The 25,638-nt window shown below is 37.0% G+C and overlaps 1 protein-coding gene across 2 annotated transcripts in view; it reads right to left on the reverse strand.

Moving 5' to 3' along the window:
• LOC140165647 (integrator complex subunit 11-like) overlaps window positions 1-24,259 on the reverse strand; it is a 64,972-nt gene extending 40,713 nt beyond the window's left edge. The window contains exons 1-13 of one of the 2 annotated variants that reach the window (XM_072188942.1): window positions 24,253-24,259; window positions 21,584-21,669; window positions 19,910-19,983; window positions 19,061-19,172; window positions 18,066-18,125; window positions 17,127-17,183; window positions 16,352-16,450; window positions 15,102-15,136; window positions 14,119-14,199; window positions 10,385-10,507; window positions 8,447-8,501; window positions 6,035-6,130; window positions 3,774-3,986 (exon numbers count right to left, since the gene is read on the reverse strand). In XM_072188942.1, coding sequence (XP_072045043.1) covers window positions 3,774-3,986; window positions 6,035-6,130; window positions 8,447-8,501; window positions 10,385-10,507; window positions 14,119-14,199; window positions 15,102-15,136; window positions 16,352-16,450; window positions 17,127-17,183; window positions 18,066-18,125; window positions 19,061-19,172; window positions 19,910-19,983; window positions 21,584-21,622 — 1,044 coding nt within the window. In that variant the 5' untranslated portion in view covers window positions 21,623-21,669; window positions 24,253-24,259. Of the gene's footprint in view, window positions 1-3,773; window positions 3,987-6,034; window positions 6,131-8,446; window positions 8,502-10,384; window positions 10,508-14,118; window positions 14,200-15,101; window positions 15,137-16,351; window positions 16,451-17,126; window positions 17,184-18,065; window positions 18,126-18,924; window positions 19,028-19,060; window positions 19,173-19,909; window positions 19,984-21,583; window positions 21,670-24,252 lie in introns of those variants that run through there. The other variant, XM_072188943.1, reaches the window with a different exon arrangement.
• Between the last annotated feature and the right edge of the window lie 1,379 nt (window positions 24,260-25,638).

Below are 25,638 nucleotides of genomic sequence, written 5' to 3' on the forward strand. Positions count from 1 at the left end.
CAAGAGTTAGCAATAAATTATACCTTCAAAAGGCATTCTGAGGGGAAACCACCATCCATTTTAAGCAATTTACAAAGGATTGATTAGGAAGGATCTTTACAAGTGCAGGTACTTACAAACAAATACTACATGGTACTCAATACTCGCTTAGTCTCGCTACAAGCCTATCACCCCTCAACCTCTGGATTCAGGGCAAAGATCAGAACTAGTGTACTATGTACATGTTCACGTAACCTCCTTCAACTCATTTGCATAGAATTCGATACCAGGATCATATTCTCATTCGTTGAACTTCTAATTAGCATACTTTTGGATACCTCCATATTTGGGTTTACCTAATTAATTATTAATGATGATTATGATGTTTACATCATGACGTCATTATAGCTTGTCACTCGTTCGAATCGAAACATAAAAAACATTTGCACTTTTCTTTCCATTAATGTTATATCGTGAAATACCATATAGCGGAGGTGTTAGTTTTTTATTTAAAGAAAATATTCCTGGCGATGACCCCATGTTGACAATGGCTAAATATGCTGTAAAAGTTCTGGAAAGGGTCCGGCGATATGTCCACCATTTTTTTTCTTCAGATTTTGAGGTCATTTAGTAGACTTGCTTACTAGTCGTTTTCATTATCCTAACTACAGTTTGCACATTGAAAAGTGAACTTCGATGGACATGATGCGAAAAATTCTTGCTGTACCTTTTTTGATTCATTTTTCAGCCGGGACAATTACGTTTGCGGCCACGCATTGGTATATGGATGACCAGTTCTTGTGTATATTAGAATTCTATGGTTCAGAGTGACCTATAACCCCTTACCCTCTGGGTTTGGGATGTCAAACCCGTAGCCAGTACTTCTGAAAAATGGTTTGCTCTACTTCCCTGATAAACCAAGTAGTATTTGATTTAATGCATTGTACTTTGACTATGGGGATGAATGAGGATGTAGGGAAATAGTCAAAAAACTATTACTAGAGAAATAGTGTTTGTTGTTAGTGATTTAGAGGTTAATAACGGCACATCGGTTATTTACTGATGCAAAGTTATTAACCTCATTCATAACTGTCACTTTCATCTCTTCACTTTACCAAATAACACAAAATGTTCCTCAAAAATAAACAATTTTTATGTTTTGCTTTTTCAAAAATCGATCAGTCTAAAACAGGACGACCAATAACAAAAGTGTGAATCACAATCTGCGCAAATATGGTAGCGCGCAATCCAAATACGGTGACCAGCGCTCTCGCAATTTGAATGGACAACAAGGCACGCGCGGAGGTTACTAATATTTACATTGACGGCGTGGAGGTCCACTGTTGAATATTAGTGACCGCGTTCAGCATTTGAGTTTTGGTAAATAAATAATGATTGGACCGCATATATTAATGAGGTTATGAATGACCAATAAATTTGCATGACTAGCTCATGAGTATTTATGAGATGCAATAATGTTTATTATTTAAGAAATAAAGGGTGCAGCATTATCCTTTACACCCAAATAATGTGTCCGAGGCAGTAAAAACGTAAATAACCCATTATTAAACGTTTTTACTGCCGAGGACACATTATTTGCGTGTAAAGGATAATGCTACACCCTTTATTTCTATTCTATTACCAGAAAATAGTGCGATTTAAAGAGAAAATATAATTTTTGGCACAAATATTTTAAGTTGTTTACTTCAAGGTGGAGCGCGTACGCGTAAGTGACAGTGCGTATCGCGGAAATATTGCATGTGTAACCAAGCGTAATGCTGTGTGCGTAGAATGTGTTATGGCGATTGACCCATTATTGCAGAATAATGTGCTCTCACGTGATGTTGTTTTAACAAATCACAGTGCGTGATTTTGAATAATGGGTCGTGAGAGTAATATAATCTAGAATAAGCCACTTGTTTGTGCAAGTGAAGTCATTCACTGATCTCATGAATATATAATCCACAGATGTGCAGATGATGCTACAAAAATGTAGACTTGAATCAAAACTGAGTGTCAAAGGGATCTAAATTTTTCAAATGAAAATTAGTGAGAAACTCAACAAATAAGTAAATTATGAGTTTATCATTCTCCCTATGAGAAAAAGGTTTCATAAAACAACAGTTGTGTTACAATCGTAACTGCACTCACAGATCGGGGACAATAAATTTTAAAAAGTACAATAAAATGTGGCAACTTTCAATCAAAATTATGGGATAAGTCTGTCCTGCTATTGAAGTAGTACACAAGCATTGTTGGATTTACATATACTCATCAAAATTTTAGCCTAAAAATCTCCAAGTTGCCAATGAAAGTGAGTATGTGATTTCATTGCTTGTGCAGAACGTATTATCAGAGTGTCACCTCCCAGGGTCACCTCCTTGTTCTTCTTCAAGGCCCTTCCTACTTCTTATTTTTAACAATGGTGCACATAACCATCTATCTAATAGGTAGATTAGTAGATAACATGGCGCATAAAAATGTGCCTGCCAGAAGGGCGGTTCTTTTGCGGAAGAATTAAAAACTTTTTTTAAGCAAAACTGAACAAATTTGCACAATGACCTCAAGTTACCCCTAGATGACCTTTGACCTCACACCTGTTGACATCAACATGTCAATGTACCCAAGGGTCATTGTGTCCAAAAGTCTCATTAAGATCCATCAAAGCATGTGGGAGAAATCAAAAAATGAAGCCAAGGGTTAACATTTTTACAACAGGCCACTTCAGGGATCTTCCTCCACTCCAGCTAGTCCCCTACGACATTAGTCTCTTGCCTGCTCACATTTCCCCCAACTGCCCAAAGACACAGGCAGTGGTTGATGCAAGTTGGCAGCTTATTGGCTAATGCAGTCGCAGAGCACAGAATGGGAATTTATTGCATTGCTAGCATCACAGTTGCGTACAGCAAACTGAAAATGATCTCCTTCCCAACCTGCATTAACATTAGTCTGCTGTGTTATTTTACACTACTTTAGTGCCTGATCGGGTTGAATTTTTGGGGAAATGTGCACCTTGCTCCTTTTCTTTTTCTTCCTGATTTTCTCTTTTATTATTTTTCGGGGCACTTTTCTCTTTCATTTTTTGTCGGGGTGGGGGGAGGCATTCTTCCCCCTTCCCACTGGCTAAACTACTAGAATAGTGACAAAAAATGTAGGTTACTGGACACAAAAAGTCCCATTGCGCTCAACCCCTGCCTGCGGTCTTGGTCAGTCTGAGCACCGCAGTGAAGCACCAAGATTTCAGGGTATCAGCGTACACTTACCTATTCTCCGCTGTATCAAATCTGTTTTATCTGCCAAGAATCTTTATGTCCTACCATGCCAGCTACACATTACCCAGATGAAAGTAGTTTTCCAAGTAGAGTGTTGGATACGTGCCATTAGAACATTAGGCCAATAAAATAAACACCATGAAAGACAAAAGTCTTTGAACATGGACTTTAGACTTTTGTTGTCTGACATGGTGTTTATTTTATAGGCCTATTGGTCTAACAGCATTTATCCAACACTTTACTTAGAAAACTACTTTTTATCTTTTCCTTTGCGTGCCGATGTAGCAACCTTGTCTTCTACACATTACCCTGGCCTGATCACCAACTCATTATACAACATACATCAATATCACACAATCAGAGTTCTACTTCTACTCACCACTTGTCTGTTCTCCATTTCAATCCTTTTCTGATTGTTGAGAATCTTATGTCCCACCGAGCCGGCTACACAATACCAGGCATGACCACCAAGTCACTCAACATACATCAATATCACACATTCAATTTTCTACCTCTACTCACCACTTGTCTGTTTTCCATTTCAATCCTTTTCTGATTGTTGAGAATCTTATGTCCCACCGTACCGGCCACACAATACCCTGGCATGATCACCATGTTATTCTCATTAGAAGCCCATCGTTTGAAGATCTGCAATGATAGACCAGCGTGAAGCATTCCTGGTGTTGCAAACACTACCATGGCACCTGGATTGTCTATGTAGGCTCTGTCAAATACCTGGTAGGTAAAACAAACAAACAAACAAACAAATCTGTAGTGAGCCTTTATTATGAAAAAAAGCGCAGTGATTCATAGTGCACTATGCACAGGCACGATGCCTAGACGTTGATCAACAAGTCTCAGCACACTTTACAGGTTGTCGCTGACCACTACGGCCTCACATCATTCCATAAACCATTTAACAACAATTCAGGGACTTTGCTGCTACAAGAGCGTACACCCTAGACATTCCACAAATAACCTTCGCAACCAGGATCAGCTCCTCGAGTTTCGTACGAGTTACAACAAGACAATTAGCAGTAAGTTCCTGGTCCAGGGGAATTTCAAGCTAACTCAATGAAGCATTCCCAGTGTCGCTCAACTATACTATAGTCTGCCTTTTTTTTCCAAGTTTAGAGTAATGCCATTTTGGATTTTGTAGTGGCAGATTCAAATTGCACGCGCTAACCTAATCCTGCGGTTCATATACATATACACATGCGTACAAGGAAGATTTATCCGTACGCTGGCAAACTGGCACACTGATTCGAATCTGCCACAGAAAATTCAACATGGCATTACTCTCAACTTGATATGAAACACACTATACTCAACAAAATGAAAGGATCAGACAATCCTGATTTACATCCTATCTTTTGCATTTTTAGTGTCACAAGAATTCACCTCATATGTACTTTTGGCCCTTGAACATGGATAAAGCCTTGTAGGTGTAGACTTTATATTGAAGAGGTTGCTTCATCCATGTTCAAGGGCCAAAAGTACATACAGGAAACACTTCGTATTTACTTGTGGCCCTTGAACATGGATAAAGCATTGTAGGTTTAGACTTTATATTGAATGGTTTGCTGCATCCATGTTCAAGGGCCAAAAGTACATACAAGGTTTTTCCCGCCCAGTGATGATGTGATCTGTTGGCTGGAAATTACTGAGTGATTTACAATGTTATGCTGTTTTTGACATATATTAATAAATAAGTCTAGATTCTTTAATTTTTGTGAAGTTTAGATTGATGCATAACTTACCCCATAATATATCCTTTATATCTTGTACCATACTTGGTGATTTTACTGCCTAGTACCACTCTGTCTAGAGTGGAGTCAAAACCCATGTACCACTCCCATGTACCACTCCAGACGTAACCAGTCACATGGGAGATTACTTGTCCAACCCTCTAGTATAAACTTCAAAAAGTAAACACACCCACCCAAAGAGTGGTCCTACTCCAGACATAAAAACATGTGACATGGTAGACTACTTGTACCATCCTCTTCCATTTGGGGGTATACTTTTAGGACACAACCATGACCTCAGCATGTTTGTAAACATAGATTGTCAACATACAGCATTTAGTGTAATAAATAGCAGGTGTTGGCCAGACAGTGTTCCTTTTGGCCATGTATCACTCTGGGCTGGTACAAGTAACTTATTCCACTCGTGGCCTGAAGGCCACTCGTGGAATAACTATTACTTATTCTATTAACTCCACTGTCCATTATTCAAAATCTTGTGATTTGTTCATATGTATCATGTGAGGGTACACTATTCTGTAATAATAAGCCCTGATTGCTTCTGAAACTGTGGACTGCAATGGACTATTCAAGTTGAAATCCATACCCCCCTTATGGAAGACATGATCGCAATCTTCCACACAGGGAGTGTGAATTTCAAATGGGTTTACCTGAATGGGTAACTCTATTTGAAATCTACACCCCATATGAGGGAGCTTATGGTCATACTGCACCCTGCGTCATAAACTGTAGACAACTTAATAAATTTACTGCTGCCAGATCTACCGTAAAAACTCTATAGTTAGCATATGTGCTTACTATCGAGCGCTTTTGAAAATATGAAATTGTTCCAAAGTTTGGCGCTTTACCAACTGTACTAACGGAGTTGAGACAGAAATTTGCAGGTTTACTTGTTTGTTTATAACTATGTGTATTGATGATTTGATCAAAACCTTTACACTTTTGTGGATAGGGCACTTCATGTTTGCATGTTTTAAAAGCACTCGATGCTAACTATTGAGTTTTTACAGTACTCACCTTAATGTGTTCAAATTCAAAGAGATTCTTGTCTACAAATGTTTTCTTGATCTTCTGATTGGTCCATGTGATGAACAGTTTATAGTAGTGATTTGCCTATATAAGAAAATAGAAATTCAAAATAAAATATACATAATACTCAATATACTTGCCTTGGGGTCAGGGGTTAATTCTGTCACTAGAAGATAATATTGTCACAAACCACCCAGCCATTACGCCTAATTTCATCCTGCGCGTATCTCCCAGTCACTCGGTCCTGGCGAGCATCAAACCCACGATACTATGGTGAAAAGGCGAGTGCGCTCGTGTATAGACCAAAAGAGGACTTCCCTGTCTTGTCTATGGCACTAACACACTTACACTTTGGCGACAATGCTCCCCTTCTTCCTAAACCGGATCCTTGTGCCTTAAGGTCTGGTCGTCCTTGATACAAGGCATATACTCAGCCAGGCATTTTTTATTAATTCCTAACTCTTTCCAATGGATAGGTCCGGCTGGTGTTAATAAACACCAGGGACCAGCGCTGCCACTATTTTGTCACAAACTGCCCAGCCATTAGGCGTAAATTGACCAAGGTATCATGCGCTATCTTCGAGTCACTTGGTCCTATCTAGCCTTGAACCCAAGATCCTGTGGTAAAAGGCGAGCTTGCTAGTGCATAGACCAAAAGAGGACTTCCCTGTCTGGTCTACGGCACTAACGCACTTATTCCTCGGTTACAATATAATACCACATTCTAATGCATAAGTACCCCGTCACAGATATCTTATAAAGCTTGTTGCTGGAGCCAACTCAACTATGTCTTAGATTTAGCTACAGCAACTTTCTTTGCATTTCAGCAACCTAAGGTACATGTGCACAACCGAGCTTTGCCAATTTCTACAGCAGTATTAAGCCTAATACCGTACTATAAACCTTTTTCCAAAATCAGGGGTGTGATTGGTGCTTTTTGAAAAAAACCCCAAGGCAATGAAATTGCGAAGCGGAGCGTGCGAAGCGGAGCTCTCGCCTGTTGCGGCGGGGGTCCAGGGCCCCTGGTGGGGTCCAGGGCAACGCCTGTGGGGTCGAGGCGAAGCCCCTGAAGCCAGAGGGGTTTTACACACTTGAGCACCACTGGAGATGCAATTTCATGGGGTAAAATGCAAAATGAGAAACTGTTAAAATACTTCACTTTATAGTATAAAAACATTTATTATCTGTGAATACATACTTCCAGTATCACATCATTCACATACACATGAAAAATTGCATCACCATTTTTGCACAGTACAGTGTGTCTATAAATCATCCAGTCAGGGTTCTAAGGAATTTTCATTTTAAAATTGGAGATTTTCTCATATCCGGAACAGAAAATTCTGGAAATGTGACATCTCTGTTAAGCATTTAGCTCTTGGTCCAGGGCCACTCCAAAAGCGGGAAAAAAAAAATTAAAAAATAAAAATAAAAAAATAAAAAATTTTTTTTTTTTTTTTTTTTTTTTAAATCGGATTTTTTTTTTTTTTTCTTAATCCCAAAAATCCGGAAATCCGGAAAAATCCGGAAAAATCACACCCCTGCAAAATGCAACATACCACGCTGACACGATAAGTCGAGTGTTGTGTGATGAGCTACGCCATGTGCATAGTGACGAGCTTGTGATATGTGTTGCATTCATCATGCTGTTATGTAAACAGACTTGATAAAAATAAAGATTGATTTTCAAACAGCATATAATGGTAATGATTTTATGTTAGTTTATATTGTAAAAATTAATGCAATTTGGCCTTTGGGCCAGGATGTTATTTTTATAAAAATTGAAATTGAAATAGCATCAGATTATTTTGTATTTCTTTTACATTATTTAGGATCAAAACAAGCTGAAACAATAAAGAGCTGCATATGTTCAAACTATAGTTTTGTGGAAGTGCAAGTAAAAAAGACAAAATCAAGGAGAAAATGAGCAATGTAGTGTGTTTATCACATTGCATCCACCGGTCCCTGGGTAAGCATATGTGTTGTTGTTTACATCTGGACCTAATTTGGATTAAGTGACATCACAGGCAAAATGTCTCGATACAATATTACACCCACGAAATTAAAACCAGAGAAACCGGACTGCCTATATAGCCACATTCAGTAGTGCCGTCAGCTATGAGAGGAAAATTGGGCTATTCGGATCCTTGCCTACGGTGCGCGGCAATGAACAAAAACAATTCTGTGTCATCGGAAGTGCAATACATGTAGGTATCGTGTGAACTGCATCGCCCGGTATCCATAACCTCCATCTCTCAAATGCTTCTAGTGTTCAATGTCACTCTACAATTAAGAGCATTCTGAGTGAAAGCAAATACCCCCAAGTTTGGAGCCATGCAGATATCAAGATGGCAGTTATTTCCGGGTTTCTCTGGGTTTAATTCTGTAATTACAACAAACCTTTTCTGTCAATCCAGTGGAAAAGTAAATAGGCACCTTGAGATTCATTCTGTCCCTGAAATAACAAGATTCCAAAAAGATAAAGTGTATTATAGCCAAAATATTAAATTCTCGATAATGAGAGCCAACTTGGGTACGCACAGTTATTTGCGCCGAGTGTACTACGCAAATACCGGCGCTTACGGCGCAAACACACCTTTTGAGAACTGACCAATCACACAGTCGTTGCTAGGCAAGGTCAAGGTTCGGTAATGCAGGTCGCGCGATCGTGTTATTCTATGAAAAGTACGCTAACACAGAAGGTACATCCTCTCATGATCGAGAAATTGTTATTTTGGCTATAGTGAACTACAGATTTCTTAACAAACACACCAATAAAAATGATGAACAGTTTTGTTTGAATAACCTTTCACTTGTAATTTTAAACATCAATATGTTTCCTTAATTTAAAATTATCACCTTATAAAAAGTTTTCTATTCTAATTTGGTATTAATTTGAAAATTGCACACATGAATCCAAAATTTATTATTATTATATTATTTATAATGGTTTTAACGCAGTGAATGCACGGCCGCATATGCCAGGAACTTTCAATACAAGTTAGCTTATTTATTGAGTAAGTTGGTAATGGTAATAACTAATAGACCAAAAGAGGACTTCCCTGTCTTGTCTATGGCACTAACACACTTACACTTTGGCGACAATGCTCCCCTTCTTCCTAAACCGGATCCTTGTGCCTTAAGGTCTGGTCGTCCTTGATACAAGGCATATACTCAGCCAGGCATTTTGTATTAATTCCTAACTCTTTCCAATGGATAGGTCCGGCTGGTGTTAATAAACACCAGGGACCAGCGCTGCCACTATTTTGTCACAAACTGCCCAGCCATTAGGCGTAAATTGACCAAGGTATCATGCGCTATCTTCGAGTCACTTGGTCCTATCTAGCCTTGAACCCAAGATCCTGTGGTAAAAAGGCGAGCTTGCTAGTGCATAGACCAAAAGAGGACTTCCCTGTCTGGTCTACGGCACTAACGCACTTATTCCTCGGTTACAATATAATACCACATTCTAATGCATAAGTACCCCGTCACAGATATCTTATAAAGCTTGTTGCTGGAGCCAACTCAACTATGTCTTAGATTTAGCTACAGCAACTTTCTTTGCATTTCAGCAACCTAAGGTACATGTGCACAACCGAGCTTTGCCAATTTCTACAGCAGTATTAAGCCTAATACCGTACTATTGTTATTTTGGCTATAGTGAACTACAGATTTCTTAACAAACACACCAATAAAAATGATGAACAGTTTTGTTTGAATAACCTTTCACTTGTAATTTTAAACATCAATATGTTTCCTTAATTTAAAATTATCACCTTATAAAAGTTTTCTATTCTAATTTGGTATTAATTTGAAAATTGCACACATGAATCCAAAATTTATTATTATTATATTATTTATAATGGTTTTAACGCAGTGAATGCACGGCCGCATATGCCAGGAACTTTCAATACAAGTTAGCTTATTTATTGAGTAAGTTGGTAATGGTAATAACTAAATTGTCCAAGTTAGGTCTAATTGGATCAGATCATGTTCACATACATATGGAAGTGGGGTCCCGATAGGCTCATTCAATCAAGCCGCATAGTAATGTGACCCTACTGTGAATGTGACCTAGTGATAAACAGGGAAAACTATTCAGTAAGTGGCAAAAGAACCTTTCAGAGAACTGTAGTTTGATACCCAACATATACATTCCAGTAGGTTTTTGATAGGGTGTTTGTGTAGGTGCACAGGAGGTTATCTATCCTATCAAAAACCTACTGGAATGTATATGTGGTGAAGTACAGCATGTCTGGCAATGCCAACTCAACTAGGACCAGAACCAGAACCAGGACCTATAACACCCCCACCCCACCCCACCCCACCCACACTTACCAATATGTTTCTAATAAGATGCACAACTCTTGTGCTCTGCCTAATGCAAACACTGGAATGAGAACCTTGCCTCCCCTGGTCACACAGTCATGAACCTTCTTCAGAAAATCACGCTCTCGACATCTATGTAGAATTAAGCAAAAACATATCCGTGGAAAGAAATAGGTCAAATAAAGTATGTTACGCGATATGCCAGGTTGGCACCCGGGGGGGGGGGGGGTACTCAAGTTTGGTTTTGGTAGAGACATGCCGCTGAGAATTTAAAAGTGGACCCATAAATATACCAATTTTTCAAGAAATTTGGACCCATTGATATACCAAAAGTCAAAATTTTCGGCCGAATTTAACCCAAATTGTCCTAGTTTTTACAAATTTTCCCAAAATTTTGGGAACATTTTGAAAATTTTTGCTAAATTAACGAAAAATTGGGCTATTTTCCGAAAAAATTGAGAAAATTTTGAAAAAAGGACCCATTCATATACCAAAATAGGCTTTGAAAAAGGGGTCATTGATATACCAAGAGGCTGAAAATGCTACCCATATTTGCGGCACGTCCCCGTATGGTCATTTGTACTGAGAACCCCCGGGTTGACACTGGCGCCAGTGTTTAATCAATTTTCTAGTGTACGTCTGTCTATCAATTGGAGGTTGATAACTGTGCATCGAATATTTGGGGGGCATTGTGAAAAATCTAAAGACATTTTGCCTTTGGAACCGAGGAATATATTCAGAGTCCAAAGTAAAATGTTTAGATTTTTCAGAATGCCCGACATATTACCGATGCAAAGTTATTAACCTCATTCATAATCGTCACTTTCATCTCTACACTTTACAAAATAACACACAATTTTCCTCAAAAATAAACTTATGTTTTGCCTTTCCAAAAATCGATCAGGCTAAAACAGCACGGCCCTAACAGAAGTGCGAATCACAATCTGTGCAATAGCGCGCAATCCAAACACGGCGCACGCAGAGGTTATTTATTTACGCTGACGGCAGAGAGGTCCACTGTTGAATATTAGTAACTGTGTTCAGCGTTTGCGTTTTGGCAAATAAATAAAAATGATTGGATCACATATATATTAATGAGGTTATGAATATTTTCTAAATCATCCACCACAATGGATGAATATGGACAAACAGTTTGCAAAAAAGCTACTTTTTTTCCTACATTTAAGATTTCTGTATGCTATATTTGCCTGTATTTTTGTGAACAGCTACTACTTATCGTGCAAGGCAGATTATTTATTAACTGGATACCACTTCATAAACTGCCGCTCCACGACGATCATTATTTACTTAACACTAATTGCAAATAAGTCAAATTTTACTCTAGTTACAAATAAAAGCCCCTACAGACTTTTTAATGGATGTAGAATATTCAATTTAACAAGTCTTCATTATTTGTGACGTGGCATGTCAATAACAGACACTTTTGGGCAGGTTATCAATTTTGAGGTTTTTACATATCTTTTTTTGGATATATTTTGCTCCACAACACTGTTTCCCCCAATGAAATCGGACATTCCTAAGCGAAGATATTGAGTTCATAAGTTATGGTATTATAAAATTGGAAATTGAGATATCGGCCCTTATAAATATTATTGACAATGTTGAGAGTAGGAATTACCTTGAAAAATGTCTCAAAAAATACAAGATACCAGTTATATTCCGGCCTGAAACTATCAGACAATATTTTAAACATTAATAACATCACAAATTTGCAACAAACCTAAATTGTGAAAAAAATCACCCCCGGGCAGATTTTTGGCAATTTCTCCATTTAAGCTCCTCCCCAAAAGTGTCTGCTTTTGATATACCACGTCACATTTAATCTATTCTTATTCTACTTCCAGTAATGTTTAACTTCTAACGAATGTTTGATGACGTAAAATTGATGATATATTTCCGCCCGATATTCTACATGACATATTATCAATTTTACAACATCAAATATTTGTTAGAACTTAAACATTACTGGAAATAGAATGGGAGTCTGTAGTGGCTTTTATGAAGAAAAACAATTAAGTGTTTTGCATGAAACAATCAAATAATAGTAAATGAAAGTATGTGCATCTTTAGGTAGGAAATGATGCAAGGAATAAGTAATCAGGATTTGAAAAAAATGAGATCCATTTTCAAAAGAAAATATATAGATATAGGGTAAAACAATATAATTATGGGATGTTGATGCTTAAGGTGGTACTACACCCCCTGATAAATTTTGTGATTTCTTTTGGGATTCCTTGCCCTTATAATATACGAGGGGCAGTCAGTATGTTTTAAGAGTTGACTCGTGAAGTCATATGTCGATTGTTTTCATGGCATTTCTCAATGATTACATAAACACTGTACCTTTGTCTTTCAAACAACACATGTAAAAATTATATCATACACATGATTACGTAACAGCATTAGCATAAAATCAATATACTAGGGACACTGCCAAATCACGCAAAAAGGCGGGCCTTTTAAATTACATAAAAAACACGTGTTTACAATGTCCGAAAACAGCAAAAGTCCTCCGTTTGCATGTGATAAAATATGGGACTTGCCATTAAACTTGGGTGGAAATGGGACGTTTGGAAACTTCAACAACTTTAGGGCTTGAATGGAAGCAAAATTATTCTGCAAAAATTGCGAAAATGAAAAAGCAGTTATTACAAATGACATTAATTATCTGCAAAATGAAACAGACTAAAATATAATGACTGGTCACGTGTGAGAGCTAGTACTCAGTGCAATAATAACTGGTGCAAATGGAACAACAATCTGCGCATGCGCAGGTGGGATGACCCATACAACATGGTGGAAATGCACGAGAATTGCTAAATTCCATGTAAATAGGGCCTAAAATATTACAAAATGCTATGAAAATTGTAATTTAAATATTCATATGAATTTTTATGGATGATCTCAACCTGAAATGAACAGAAAAGTTTTAAAATAAATTTCTCATTCAAACGATGGCCTCTCTCTTTGTACCACTACTTTTTGTATAAATGTAACAATGGTACAATAACAGTTATATTTTAATCACGGATTCAAATATTTTCTAGGGAGACTCCCGTTTAAATGTTTAGAGATTAGTCAACAGAACTGGCAAAAAAATTTTAATTTCCACGTTTGCTATTTTTGGCAATATCAAGATTTGTAAAGAAAGAAAAGCCTTGTTTTTGTCAAAAATAAGACAAATTTGACCACGCATTTTAAATAAACTAAAACCTTTATAGCCCAACAAACATGGTTTAATGATTTGGTAGTTTGTGTTCTATTACTGTTCCAAAAGGCAGCATTCTCCATTCTTTAATTCCCGAGAAAATATAGAAAATACAACAATACCTCATTTCAGCCTCTTATTTCCCCTAACAAAAACGCCACAATTTCACCAGGTGACTCTAGACCATTGATTTTATGCTAATGCTGTTACGTAATCATGTATGCGATAGAATTTTTACATGTGTTGTTTGAAAGACAAAGGTACAGTGTTTATGTAATCATTGAAAATGCCATGAAAACGGTCCACAAATGACGTCACGAGTCAACTCTTAAAACATACTGACTGCCCCTCGTTACTGTACATAATCTTTGTTACCAGTGTGTTATTATTTTTTGAGAAAAATGCAAAAATAGTCACAAAGTACCACCTTAAGCACTTCATCAGTCATAGTGTGCTGATTGTTCACTGTGGGTTGGTCCTATGTGCTAAAATATTAAGAAAGAAAGAATTTTACCTTTTTGAGTCTCGTATTGTGGTAGCATATGTAGATTCTGTTATCAGTAAGTCTGGTCTACATTTGTCTATCCATGCAGCTCTGAATACAATAAATTGAAAAGGTGTACATGACAAACATTTTAGGTTTTTAGAGATGTCATTATTAAATATTTTAAATTTATGAAAACTGCAGTTTCGTCACAAAAAGGTTGTGTAAAGCGCCTAGAGGCATTTGCATTAGGTGCTATGTTAAATCTGTCTTTATTATTATTATTATGTGACATGTTCTCACAAAATTAGCTTAAAGTTGACAAAATGACTTTCTGGCATGTTCCAGATATGAAATTCTTATTTCATGAGATTTAAAATCACACTAAACGTGTGAAGATTGCTGCTTGCTTTGGTTTCAAAAATCGATATTTCATCCAAATATTCATTCATTTTCTATTGAAATTTTCCATGTTTAATGGACTGCATCTTCTACAGTAACCTGACGACTTTAATAATGCTCATTTTCTGGTAGCAGGTCACGTTAACCTTATATACAAACGATGATATACAAACTAGATGTCCATAACTATTGCTAGAAATTGCACCTGCACTGGAGCTGAATGAAAAGGAATGAATGATATCAATTCTCGCGATTCATAATACGATGCACCGCCAGCGGTTGCTCTTGTCAGTCCAATTTTTGACCTCCAGGGTCGACATAGCCTTTCTAGCCACCATAAGATTTTCATGCGAGTGTGATAATAATAATGATGTTGAAAACAGCTCCATCAAGGATTTCATGTAATCAATAGATAGAAAATGGATCTACTAATGTGCTTTCACGTATAACATAATTTAAACACACAATCGACATATATATAATGTTCGTTCCTGTTGTATTCGTATTAGCAGGCTTAATTTGGATGTCAACTTTTTCCCATGATGCACTGCATATTTTGGCCTCCGCTGGAGGCGCAACATATTGTGAATTGACCGAATTGTGAAGCTTACCCTAAATGCCTGTCTGGTGTCATGTTGTAATCTCCCTGTAATAAAATAATAATTATGCTTTTATGATCTATTTTTTTCTACAATCCTGAATTAATAAAACAATAATTATGCTTTTATCATCCATTTTTTTCTACAATCCTGAATTAACCAAAACCCAAAACTATTCTCAACAATGTTCCCCTCTCCCTTTTATTATAATGATTGATATGGATATTGTCACCGTTCATTCAACATTAAATGAACGGTGAACAGCCGGGGAAAAGAAGGATGTACAATGTACATTGGGATATATTCATGCATCCCCTATGTAAGACATGACCTTTATCTCCCAGACAGGGGAGTAGATTTCAAAAAGAATCACACTTTCAGGTAAGCCCATTTGAAATTCACATCCCCTGTGTGGAAGATTAAGGTCATGTCTTCCATAAGGGGTGTGTGGATTTCAAATGGAACAGCCATTGCAAAAAGAGATGTAGTTTCACAAAAATACACATTTACAAAATGGCTTGTACTGGAGCATGGAAAACACTGAAAGAAAGATGTTGATGTGCCAACCATTTTTTGTTTCCAGGATCTCAGTTCAAAACAATTTAAATCACAAATTCTGTTTCAGATCTACACAAGATGTTCAGGAACCGCAAACGTTCGCCTGTACTCATTTCTCATGTACAGACTTCACATTAAATAAGGTACAAGTTTTGTAACATGATCCGCAGCAAATGGGTAGATTTTGCAAATCAAGGTGACAACAATGTGCGCAAAGATGTTTTCTTTAATTTGAGATATCAGTGACAGCAAATAATGCAGTATCACCAAGTTATGACACAAAAAAGATGGAGATACAGATTCAAAAGTTTTCTAATTTAGTCAATGTTTACCATTGTCAGAACTCACCATGCATGTACTTGTACTGATTGACTAATTCAGTAGGCTTTATCATGTAGCACTAATAATGTGTACAAATGAACCTGCTGGAGTAAAAGTGAGAAATCGCACCTTTTGAATTGAGTTAGTACATTCCATCGGTTTTTGTGTCATAACTTGGTGATTTCGGTATTGTTTGCCATCACTGATATCTTAAATTAAAGAAAATCTCCTTGCACACATTGTGATCACATTGATTTTTGAACTCTACCCCTACTTTGGCAGTGGGATCATGTTACAAAGCTTATACCTTATTTATTGTGTAGACTGTATGTGTCTCCGTTTGGCAATGTTCCCAAAAGCAAACATACACACATACTACTTACTGTGTAGACTATAGACTGTTCTCCTACTTTGATGTGAAACATGGCGGCCCCTAATACATGACCTGCATAATAGGCTTTAATCTCCATTTCATCATCAACCTACACAAAGAAACAGAATTAGACCAGTATTAATATTTGGGATGTAAGATATAGGATTTTGGGATATAAATCATTGCCCTTCCACAGTTTTTATCAGTAAAGCTGGTTTCATACTTTCTGCTGCTTACCGCTGAGCGGTGTGACGCTTCATCATGCACTTTTGAATTGATTGAACACTGCCTGACATAGTCTGATGATCTTTTGCGTACACTTGCGGAAATGAATCCAACCATGCCATATCACTTGTTTAGCAGTCAAGCTAGCTCAATCAATAAGGCGTTCGACTTTGGTGCGAGAGATTGCAGGTTCGAACCCTGGTGGTGGCTAGTACGCTCTCGTGAATAAATTGAGTTAGCTTGAAATTCCCCTGGACAAGGAACTTACTGCTAATTGTCTCGTTGTAACCTGTACGAAACTCGGGGAGCTGATCCTGGTTGCAATGGTCATTTGTGGAATGTCTAGGGTGTGCCCTCTTGAAGCTGCAAATTCCCTGTGTTGTTGGTAAATGGTTTATGGAATGATGCGGGCCGTAGTGGTCAGCGACAATCTGTAAAGTGTGCTGAGGCTTGTGGATCAACGTCTAGGCATTGTGCCTGTGCGTAGCGCACTATAAATCACTGCGCCTTTTTTTTAATATAATATATTTCATGTCATTTCCTACATGGATATTACTTACTTGTACTGTTTGATGGAGATTGACAACAATAACTTTCTTCATGCAGTCTTTGATCATCTGAACAATAAAAAAGACAAACAAAAACAAAATATTATTCACATGAAAACAGTAAATTCCAATGATATGATACAAATACTTTGTAATGCATTAGGCTATTCCAGTTGAAATCCATACAACCCCTATGGAAGACTTGACTTTAAACTCCCACACAGGGAGTGTGAATTTCAACTGGGATTACGTGAAAGGGCGACTCGTTTTGAACTATACTGTTAACACCCCCTGTGTGGAAGATTAAGGTCATGTCTTCCATTGGGGTGTATGGATTTCAATTGGAATAACTTATTGTTATTATTGTCAATGATTAATACGTCCAAAGGATTCAAAAAGTGGTATAGTTCAATCTTGCTCATACTGACCTCTTTTATACAGACCTCTGTTGTCATAGGCAAACACATGATGTTTTTAATTTTTGACACCTGATTTTCATGCTCTGAAGACTCTAGATGGATATATAATATGTTGCATACCATCTTGCACTGTTATTACCCCATATTGAGTAATCTTATGTTGTCCCAATTTTAGGACTTCAGAAAATCAATGCAGAATTACAAACAATTCACTTATCCATATTTTTCACTTACCCAGCCAATGCTTGGTCCCATCATGGCTGGATAAGAGGTTGGACTCAGGGTTATAGCCATGCTAGTCGGGGGTAACCGGCATGGACCGGCACCGACCGGCTCTTAATTTTTTTAATTTAAATTAGATCCCACAAATGATTTATTCTCCATAAAAAGCCTATTTCCCGATTGTGCCCTGAGCCGACGCTCTAATTGGATAGTAAAATTAGCCGGCACTCAACTTGGGCTAGCTATAACCCTGGTTGGGCTGTAAATAGTAATTTGACTCTATGCAAAAGTAACAGTGATTTACACTTACAGCAGATGTGAAGAAATTTGTTTCTCCTTTTCGATCCACAGATATCTTCCTGAAATCCTCCTGCAATGATATAACAAATATTCATGTAAACTGAGAATTGGTGCATGAGTTATAAGGCACCACATCAAATTTGGTCCTATAACACTATAGGTGCCTGCTTAGGTACCGATGACACTTTCTATCATACCCTGTTGAAGTAATAAAAGCACTGTACAAATTTTCAGGGTACAATCGAAAGAGTCATCGGTACTTATCGGGACACCAATAGTGCTATATAACAAAATTAGATTAGACTACGGTACATCAAAAGGGGTGAAAGTGCACAGGACAAATGGCGAAACAAATGGTCAGATATGAGCAACAAGTGGTACATGTACTAGTTTTACAACGTATAGTTGTTCAAATTTATTGTTAATATGTCAAAGCTGCTCTGGGTATGAACAGCAGGTATCTATTTCGGTAACATTGCCAGGTTGGCACCTAAATAGCTATTAACCTCCCGCTTGAAGATCTGCAAAAACTGATTTGAAGCTACATGTGCTGGTAGGGCATTCCAAATGCCTGTAGAATATGGGAGAAATGATCTTCTGTAGGAAATCAAGTTGGATCCTGGGATTTGCACAGCAAGATAGACAGACTGTGACAGACTGGAACAAGCTTCATGGGGACACCACTTCAGCAGCCACACTAGAAATCTTCAAAAATAGAGTCCAAAAGTAGTTAATGTAGTCATATCAGTATCAGCTTGAGCAGCATCAAAGTTGGCGAAAGTACAGCTAGTCTGAACCTGCCGACTTAACCAAGACAAGACAAGACAAGATAGTATGACCTGATTCGTTACCAAGAATAGAATACTTACCAATAGAATTGGACAAATAGCTTTGGTGGGTTGTGTCATGTAGATAGGGCCATCATAACCAACCATCTCAGACATATATGGTAATGCACCGCAGTGGTCTAAATGAAAACACACACGTCACTCATACAACACTTACCAATAGAATTGGACAGATAGCTTTGGTGGGTTGTGTCATGTAGATAGGGCCATCATAACCAACCATCTCTGACATATATGGTAATGCACCGCAGTGATCTAAATGAAAATGGCTGAAATACAAAGGTATAAATACACTGGAATGGTAATGATAGTTATAGATTAAGCCTCCAACAAATATACAGGGGGAAAGAAGAACCACACATTACACACTGGCACATTTTAACATGAAATTACAATGGAAACTTAACATACATAACCAGATAAACCAGAGAAATAATTCCGGACATACCTGCCTGTGTGAGAATTTGAACCCCAGACCTTCAGATAGTGCATCTGATGGTCTAACCACAAGTCTGAACTCTGGTACTCATGGAATAAGCGGTCAGGGTAAACAGGACAAACAGTACACAACAAACCAGCGTACAAGATCAATTTAATGATGCATACCCACCAGCTTAATGTACAGATAAGCAAATAATCAAGGGGAATGAGTCGGATGTCGCTAATATTGTTTTTGAGATATTGGCAAAAACAGTGTTCAAATTCTTTTATTTTATATTGTTTTTAGTCATTGACAAATTGCTCATAACTCGGTGACCAGATGTTCGATTTTGATCGGGTTTGCATCAAAATGTAGCATTTGTAAAATGCCAGAAAATGATGAAAACCTTTTAATTGAAAATTGTCGACATGTGACTCATTCCTCTTGATCATGTCACAAATAGGTTATTGACATTTTAAAAAAGCGCAGTGATTTATAGTGCGCTACGCACAGGCACAACAGACGTTGATCCACAAGCCTCAGTACACTTTACAGGTTATACCCTGTATAATTGATCAGACCTACCTAACTATGACACAGTCCAGATGTTCTGTCAATTTTCCCGTCCTTGTGATGTATGAAAAGTCAGGAAACTTCCTCTGTAAATCAAACAAAATATATTGCAATAAATTCATCATTATTACAACTGAGCTTTTCACATGCCACCTACATGTAATCAGAATTTTGGAATACAGGGTGTCCCAGAAAAAATTACCGAGTGAATAGAATTGAACATAAGTCGAGAAATAGACATTAGAATCAAACAATTTAAAATGTAGCGCATAGCCTATTTTATTGTGCATCACATGCAAAATGTTTATTTGATTCGGTTGACAGGTTGCGAAGAATTTAACGATTACATAATACGATCATCAATGCAGTTCATTCCAAGTTTGATCAACAGCCGCTTTTTTCATACTCGCTCACCGCTTCCTAAAGTTTGTGTATCTCATTAAATTTAGCCCACATTATCTACTTTATAATCCGACGGTGTTATGTTATTCATGCTTTCACTGAAGATGAATAAAAATTTGTCCGAAAAAAACTTTGATTTCTGCAATTGGAAGCTTTTCAACTTTAGTTTCTTTAGGTTGTGCAAATATGTTATATTTTAACTTTCCAAAGAACATTTGAGCCAAGAATGATAATGATCAAGTGCTTACAGCTTTTACCGTGTGATTTGTGATACCATGCAACATTAATGTTGAAGTTTTAAAAGATTTAAACTTTGCATTACAATTTCTTGGAAATATTCCAAAAACATTAATGTGTGTGAGAAAGAATTTAAGCCAGCTGGAATTCTGTATCTGTATGTAATAATTCTTTATGCAACATTTATATCAACATTAACGAAAAAAGATATTTACAAGTATACCTAACCCTTACATGCAAGCTTTCATTTTCAATATCGTGCAGATTCTCAAATTTGAACACAACCTAATTAAATGTTTTGCAAGAAAGATTTAAAAAGAACAAAAAGGATTTCACCGAACAAAAAATGAAGCCGATTGACAATTAACCACTAGTGCGCATTGTGTTGAATGATCTTTCTTTCAAACTTGGAATGAAGTGAATTGGCGCGCGTTATGCAATCGCTCATTTCTTCGCAATCAATCAACCGATTCCAGTAAAATTAACGTATAAAATGCAGAATAAGATGGGCTACACGCTGATTTTTAGATTTTGGGATTCTGATGTACATTTCTTGACTTACGTCCAAATTCATTCGCCCGGTAATTTTTTCTGGGACACCCTGTATAAGCAAGGACAGACAAAGATAGTGCCTGTCTCTCTTTCATTAGCACTTAGGCCAGACTCCACTGTGAAATACTGCTGTGAGAGGATCACCAAACCTCCTCTACAGCAAGTCTGTTACCTTCCCAGCATTCAAGAATGCCGATACCCATTTATACACCCTGGTGGAGAGGAGTAATCGAGATAAAGTGCCTTACTCAAGGGCACAACACGATGGTATCGCCAGGGCTCGAACCCAAAGTGCTACCTATGAAGGAAACCCTGTCAATTGATTGAGCTGACTCAGGACTTAGAATATATATTTGCATTTTGTGTATGCTTTTCTGGACTCATTGAAGTGCTAACAATAAACTGAGCTGATGACACTTCATCACCATTGAGCAAATAAAAAAATATGAATAAAATTGACCTCAAATGATAAAAATCAAAATTCAATCAACTTACATTATCTTCATATCCCATATGCATGCCACAGTCAAGCATCACATTCTTCCCTCCGATAGACACCAATATACAGCTACGTCCAACATCTGAAATAGGTAGTAGGCATGTGTTATTCCGTTTATTTTCTCGAACATTTAACACATCAGCCTGATGTGTGCGTTTAACGTTTAACACGCATCAATTCCAGCCCCGTCTGGCGGCAAGATTTCATGAATACACGATAGGTGCGGTGCAAACAGGAATGTCTAACAATGGTGCCGTACATGAGGTCAAATTTGCGATGGCCCTAACATGTCAGAAACTATGCATTATTACGACATATTATTGTTAAAGAATGAATGTTTTGAGCAAGTTTCATGTAAATTATTATGGTCGTCTTCCAATTTTGTTACTTTCAACTGTTGATACACATCTACCGCAATTGCTAAACGTTTAACGGATCATGTGTGCGTTTAACGGTACATGCGTTTAACATTCCCATGCCTAATAGGTAGGTGTTCAAAGTACATCAAGTCAATTCCTAATTTTCATTTGCAGTTCACTTCAAATGACAGATTTCTCAGAATTCACATAACATAATCAAAACTCAATCTGTCATCAGTTGGTGATTGATCATTTTTTAAATGACATTTCTTGTACGCCATCTTTGTCAATAGGGTAATCATTCAACAATCATTTAAGTCCTTCAACATTATATGCATTGGGTAGTTTTTAGCATAAAATGTATATGTACATGTACATGTATGTGTGCAAATGATAATGCTTGCGTACTACTACAATAGTGAGGAGGATTGATCATCGATGGTAACTACAAGATAAGATAATTCCACTACTGAAGCAGTATGCACATTACTTTTAGGCCCAAAACTCCCCAGCCAATCAAATGTGAAATGACTTTACAGTTTGTACAGGGATCGAATATGAGTGTCACAGCCCTGTTAGGGCCCCAGGTCTGAACTCATTTGACATTTAATAGGGCTTACATTTTGAGGGTTTAGAAAGCTGTAACTCACCATGACAAAATGAGCATCAAGTTGACTTCTTGCTTTGGTCTTCTGAATCAATATTTCCTCCACAATGTCTTTTGTTTTCTATTGAATTTTGTCATGATTAAAGCACTGCATCTTCTATAGTGCCCTGGCGACTTTATGCTCATTTTGTGTGAGTAGGTGATTTTGAGTTGAGGCTTTCTGGCTCTCAACCCTTGATTTAAGGCGATATAATACCCCGATTTTCATCAGTACCCCTCTTCTTTTTTTTCTTGCAAATTTATTAAGTACATATATATGTTTATCACCTCATGTCCTGAACTTATAAAATATATCTACATATAAAGTGAATTTCAACAATTTTTGTAAGTCATTTTAGCCCTATATATTTTTTGTTTACTGTAACCTAGTAACTCAGATCTGTGTTTCATAACAAACCATAATTTATTCTTTTGAAAATGTTCAAGTAGGGTACATGAATAGAATACATTAAATCCTTTGTTATACTCTCTATAGAAAATCTATAGTGGTGCATGCAAAATACCTACCATGATATAACACTGAATAAATTAAATAAACACTTATACAATGGATGCATAGTCATTAGTTGTTAGGAGAAGAAAAGGCTATTAGGTCACCGTATGTCAGGTTATAGGTCAATTGGTTCAGGTCAAATTTAAGCATCAATTTTGAATACACATGTGAGAGTCTGTGATATCATATGAGGCATAATTTTGATATTCTGTCTTTAACTGGATATATATCGAGAAGTGCATGGTGGATATACTAATATACCTTGGGATGTAAATGGTGAGTACAATTTAGAATGCCTAGTTGAGACGGATTTCACAAATAAATATAAAATAGTTACCAAAATCACAAAACTTAAGCTTACGGAAAACTACCCAATATGGTTGTATAGGTGACAAGAAATACAATTTTTTTCATCATTGCTGTAGTATGGTTGTTGTAACCTGTTACCTATGGCTTAATTAAGTTTCAGTGCAATAATGTCGCAAGTTAAAAATGCAAAATATAGCTCAACATTGAAAATAGAAGCATTTTAACCAGTTCCTTTTTGATAGTTGTGGAGCACCAAGTTCATGAAGTCATAAAAGAAATCAGGAACCACTTATTCCCATTTTACATATCAACTTTATTTCCCTAATGTGTTGGCAACACATATCCAAAATTTTAACGAAATCCGTTGATAGTAAGCTTTCCAAAATGAAGTGAATTTAAATCATCAGTGATGTACCTCCTTTTGGCTTCTATCTGTAAAAGCATGTAAGCTACATTGATACCGATACCACCAATAAAACGAGAAGATTTGCCCCTTCATTTTGCATACCACTTTGTCCAATTTTTTTTTGTAATTTCTTCACAAAATGCAAAAAAATGCAAAAAAAATCAATGGGTGTAGTACCCCCTTAACTGTAAAGATTTCATGTTACACTGGTCCACATTTTGTGACACCTTCTAAGACTTGTGATTTTAAATCTACAACTTGCAATGCCAAATAGAAGTGAAGGGTTGATGTTGAAGTCTGTATTGAGTCCCTCCATCTTGATGACTTTAGAACAACATTTCACTGGCTCTGCAAGTCTGCAGTGATTTTCACGGGATTTTAATCCAAGTTGGCCTGCCTTATTTCCCCATGATACTTAGAACTTTTCTTACCTTGTCCAGCTCCTGTGATTGGAAGAACAAAAGAAAAGAAAAAGTAATCATAATTATAAATAGGCACAAAAATTAATTTTGTTTAGCTGAAATAAGTTTGCAAAGTAAGAGAAATTAGTCTGTTTATTTTGTATGGGTATACATTGTGTACTTTGCAACTATATTGTTCATACTCAATCTGACAGTTTGTTTTAGGATTGAAATTGGTGGTATTTGTGTGATGAAAACAAGTGAAATGAAAGTCAAAATTAATCAATTATAAACATTATTATGTTTTCAGGGTTATAATTAGTTAAGAAAACCTAATAATGATAATATTGGATGGCTTATTTCACATGATACCATAACATATCGGATTTGTCATACAAATATCGAACTCACCGTTGGCTCGTCCGATATTTTTATGACTCATCCGATATGTTATGGTATCATGCTCAGCCATCCAATATTATATCATTATCTGAAGTCAAATCTTCATACCGTAATCCTAAGCCTATGCATTCAACGCCAGAAGATATAGTAATTATCTAGAGTCATTGACTCATGAGGAAGATCAGGCCTACCAAATGTGTAACACATGCATTCAAAGCCAGGGATATAGTAATTATCTAGAGTCAATGACTCATGAGGAAGATCAGGCCTACCAAATGTGTAACACCTATGCATTCAAAGCCAGAAGATATAGTAATTATCTAGAGTCATTGACTCATGAGGAAGATCAGGCCTACCAAATGTGTAACACCTATGCATTCAAAGCCAGAAGATATAGTAATTATCTAGAGTCATTGACTCATGAGGAAGATCAGGCCTACCAAATGTGTAACACCTATGCATTCAAAGCCAGGGATATAGTAATTATCTAGAGTCATTGACTCATGAGGAAGATCAGACCTACCAAATGTGTAACACCTATGCATTCAAAGCCAGGGATATAGTAATTATCTAGAGTCATTGACTCATGAGGAAGATCAGGCCTACCAAATGTGTAACACCTATGCATTCAAAGCCAGAAGATATAGTAATTATCTACAGTCATTGACTCATGAGGAAGATCAGGCCTACCAAATGTGTAACACAGATGCATTCAAAGCCAGGGATATAGTAATTATCTAGAGTCATTGACTCATGAGGAAGATCAGGCCTACCAAATGTGTAACACCTATGCATTCAAAGCCAGGGATATAGTAATTATCTACAGTCATTGACTCATGAGGAAGATCAGGCCTACCAAATGTGTAACACCTATGCATTCAAAGCCAGAAGATATAGTAATTATCTAGAGTCATTGACTCATGAGGAAGATCAGGCCTACCAAATGTGTAACACCTATGCATTCAAAGACAGTGATATAGTAATTATCTACAGTCATTGACTCATGAGGAAGAT

Source organism: Amphiura filiformis, chromosome 12 (assembly GCF_039555335.1).
Source record: "Amphiura filiformis chromosome 12, Afil_fr2py, whole genome shotgun sequence".
Lineage (NCBI taxonomy): Eukaryota > Metazoa > Echinodermata > Ophiuroidea > Amphilepidida > Amphiuridae > Amphiura > Amphiura filiformis.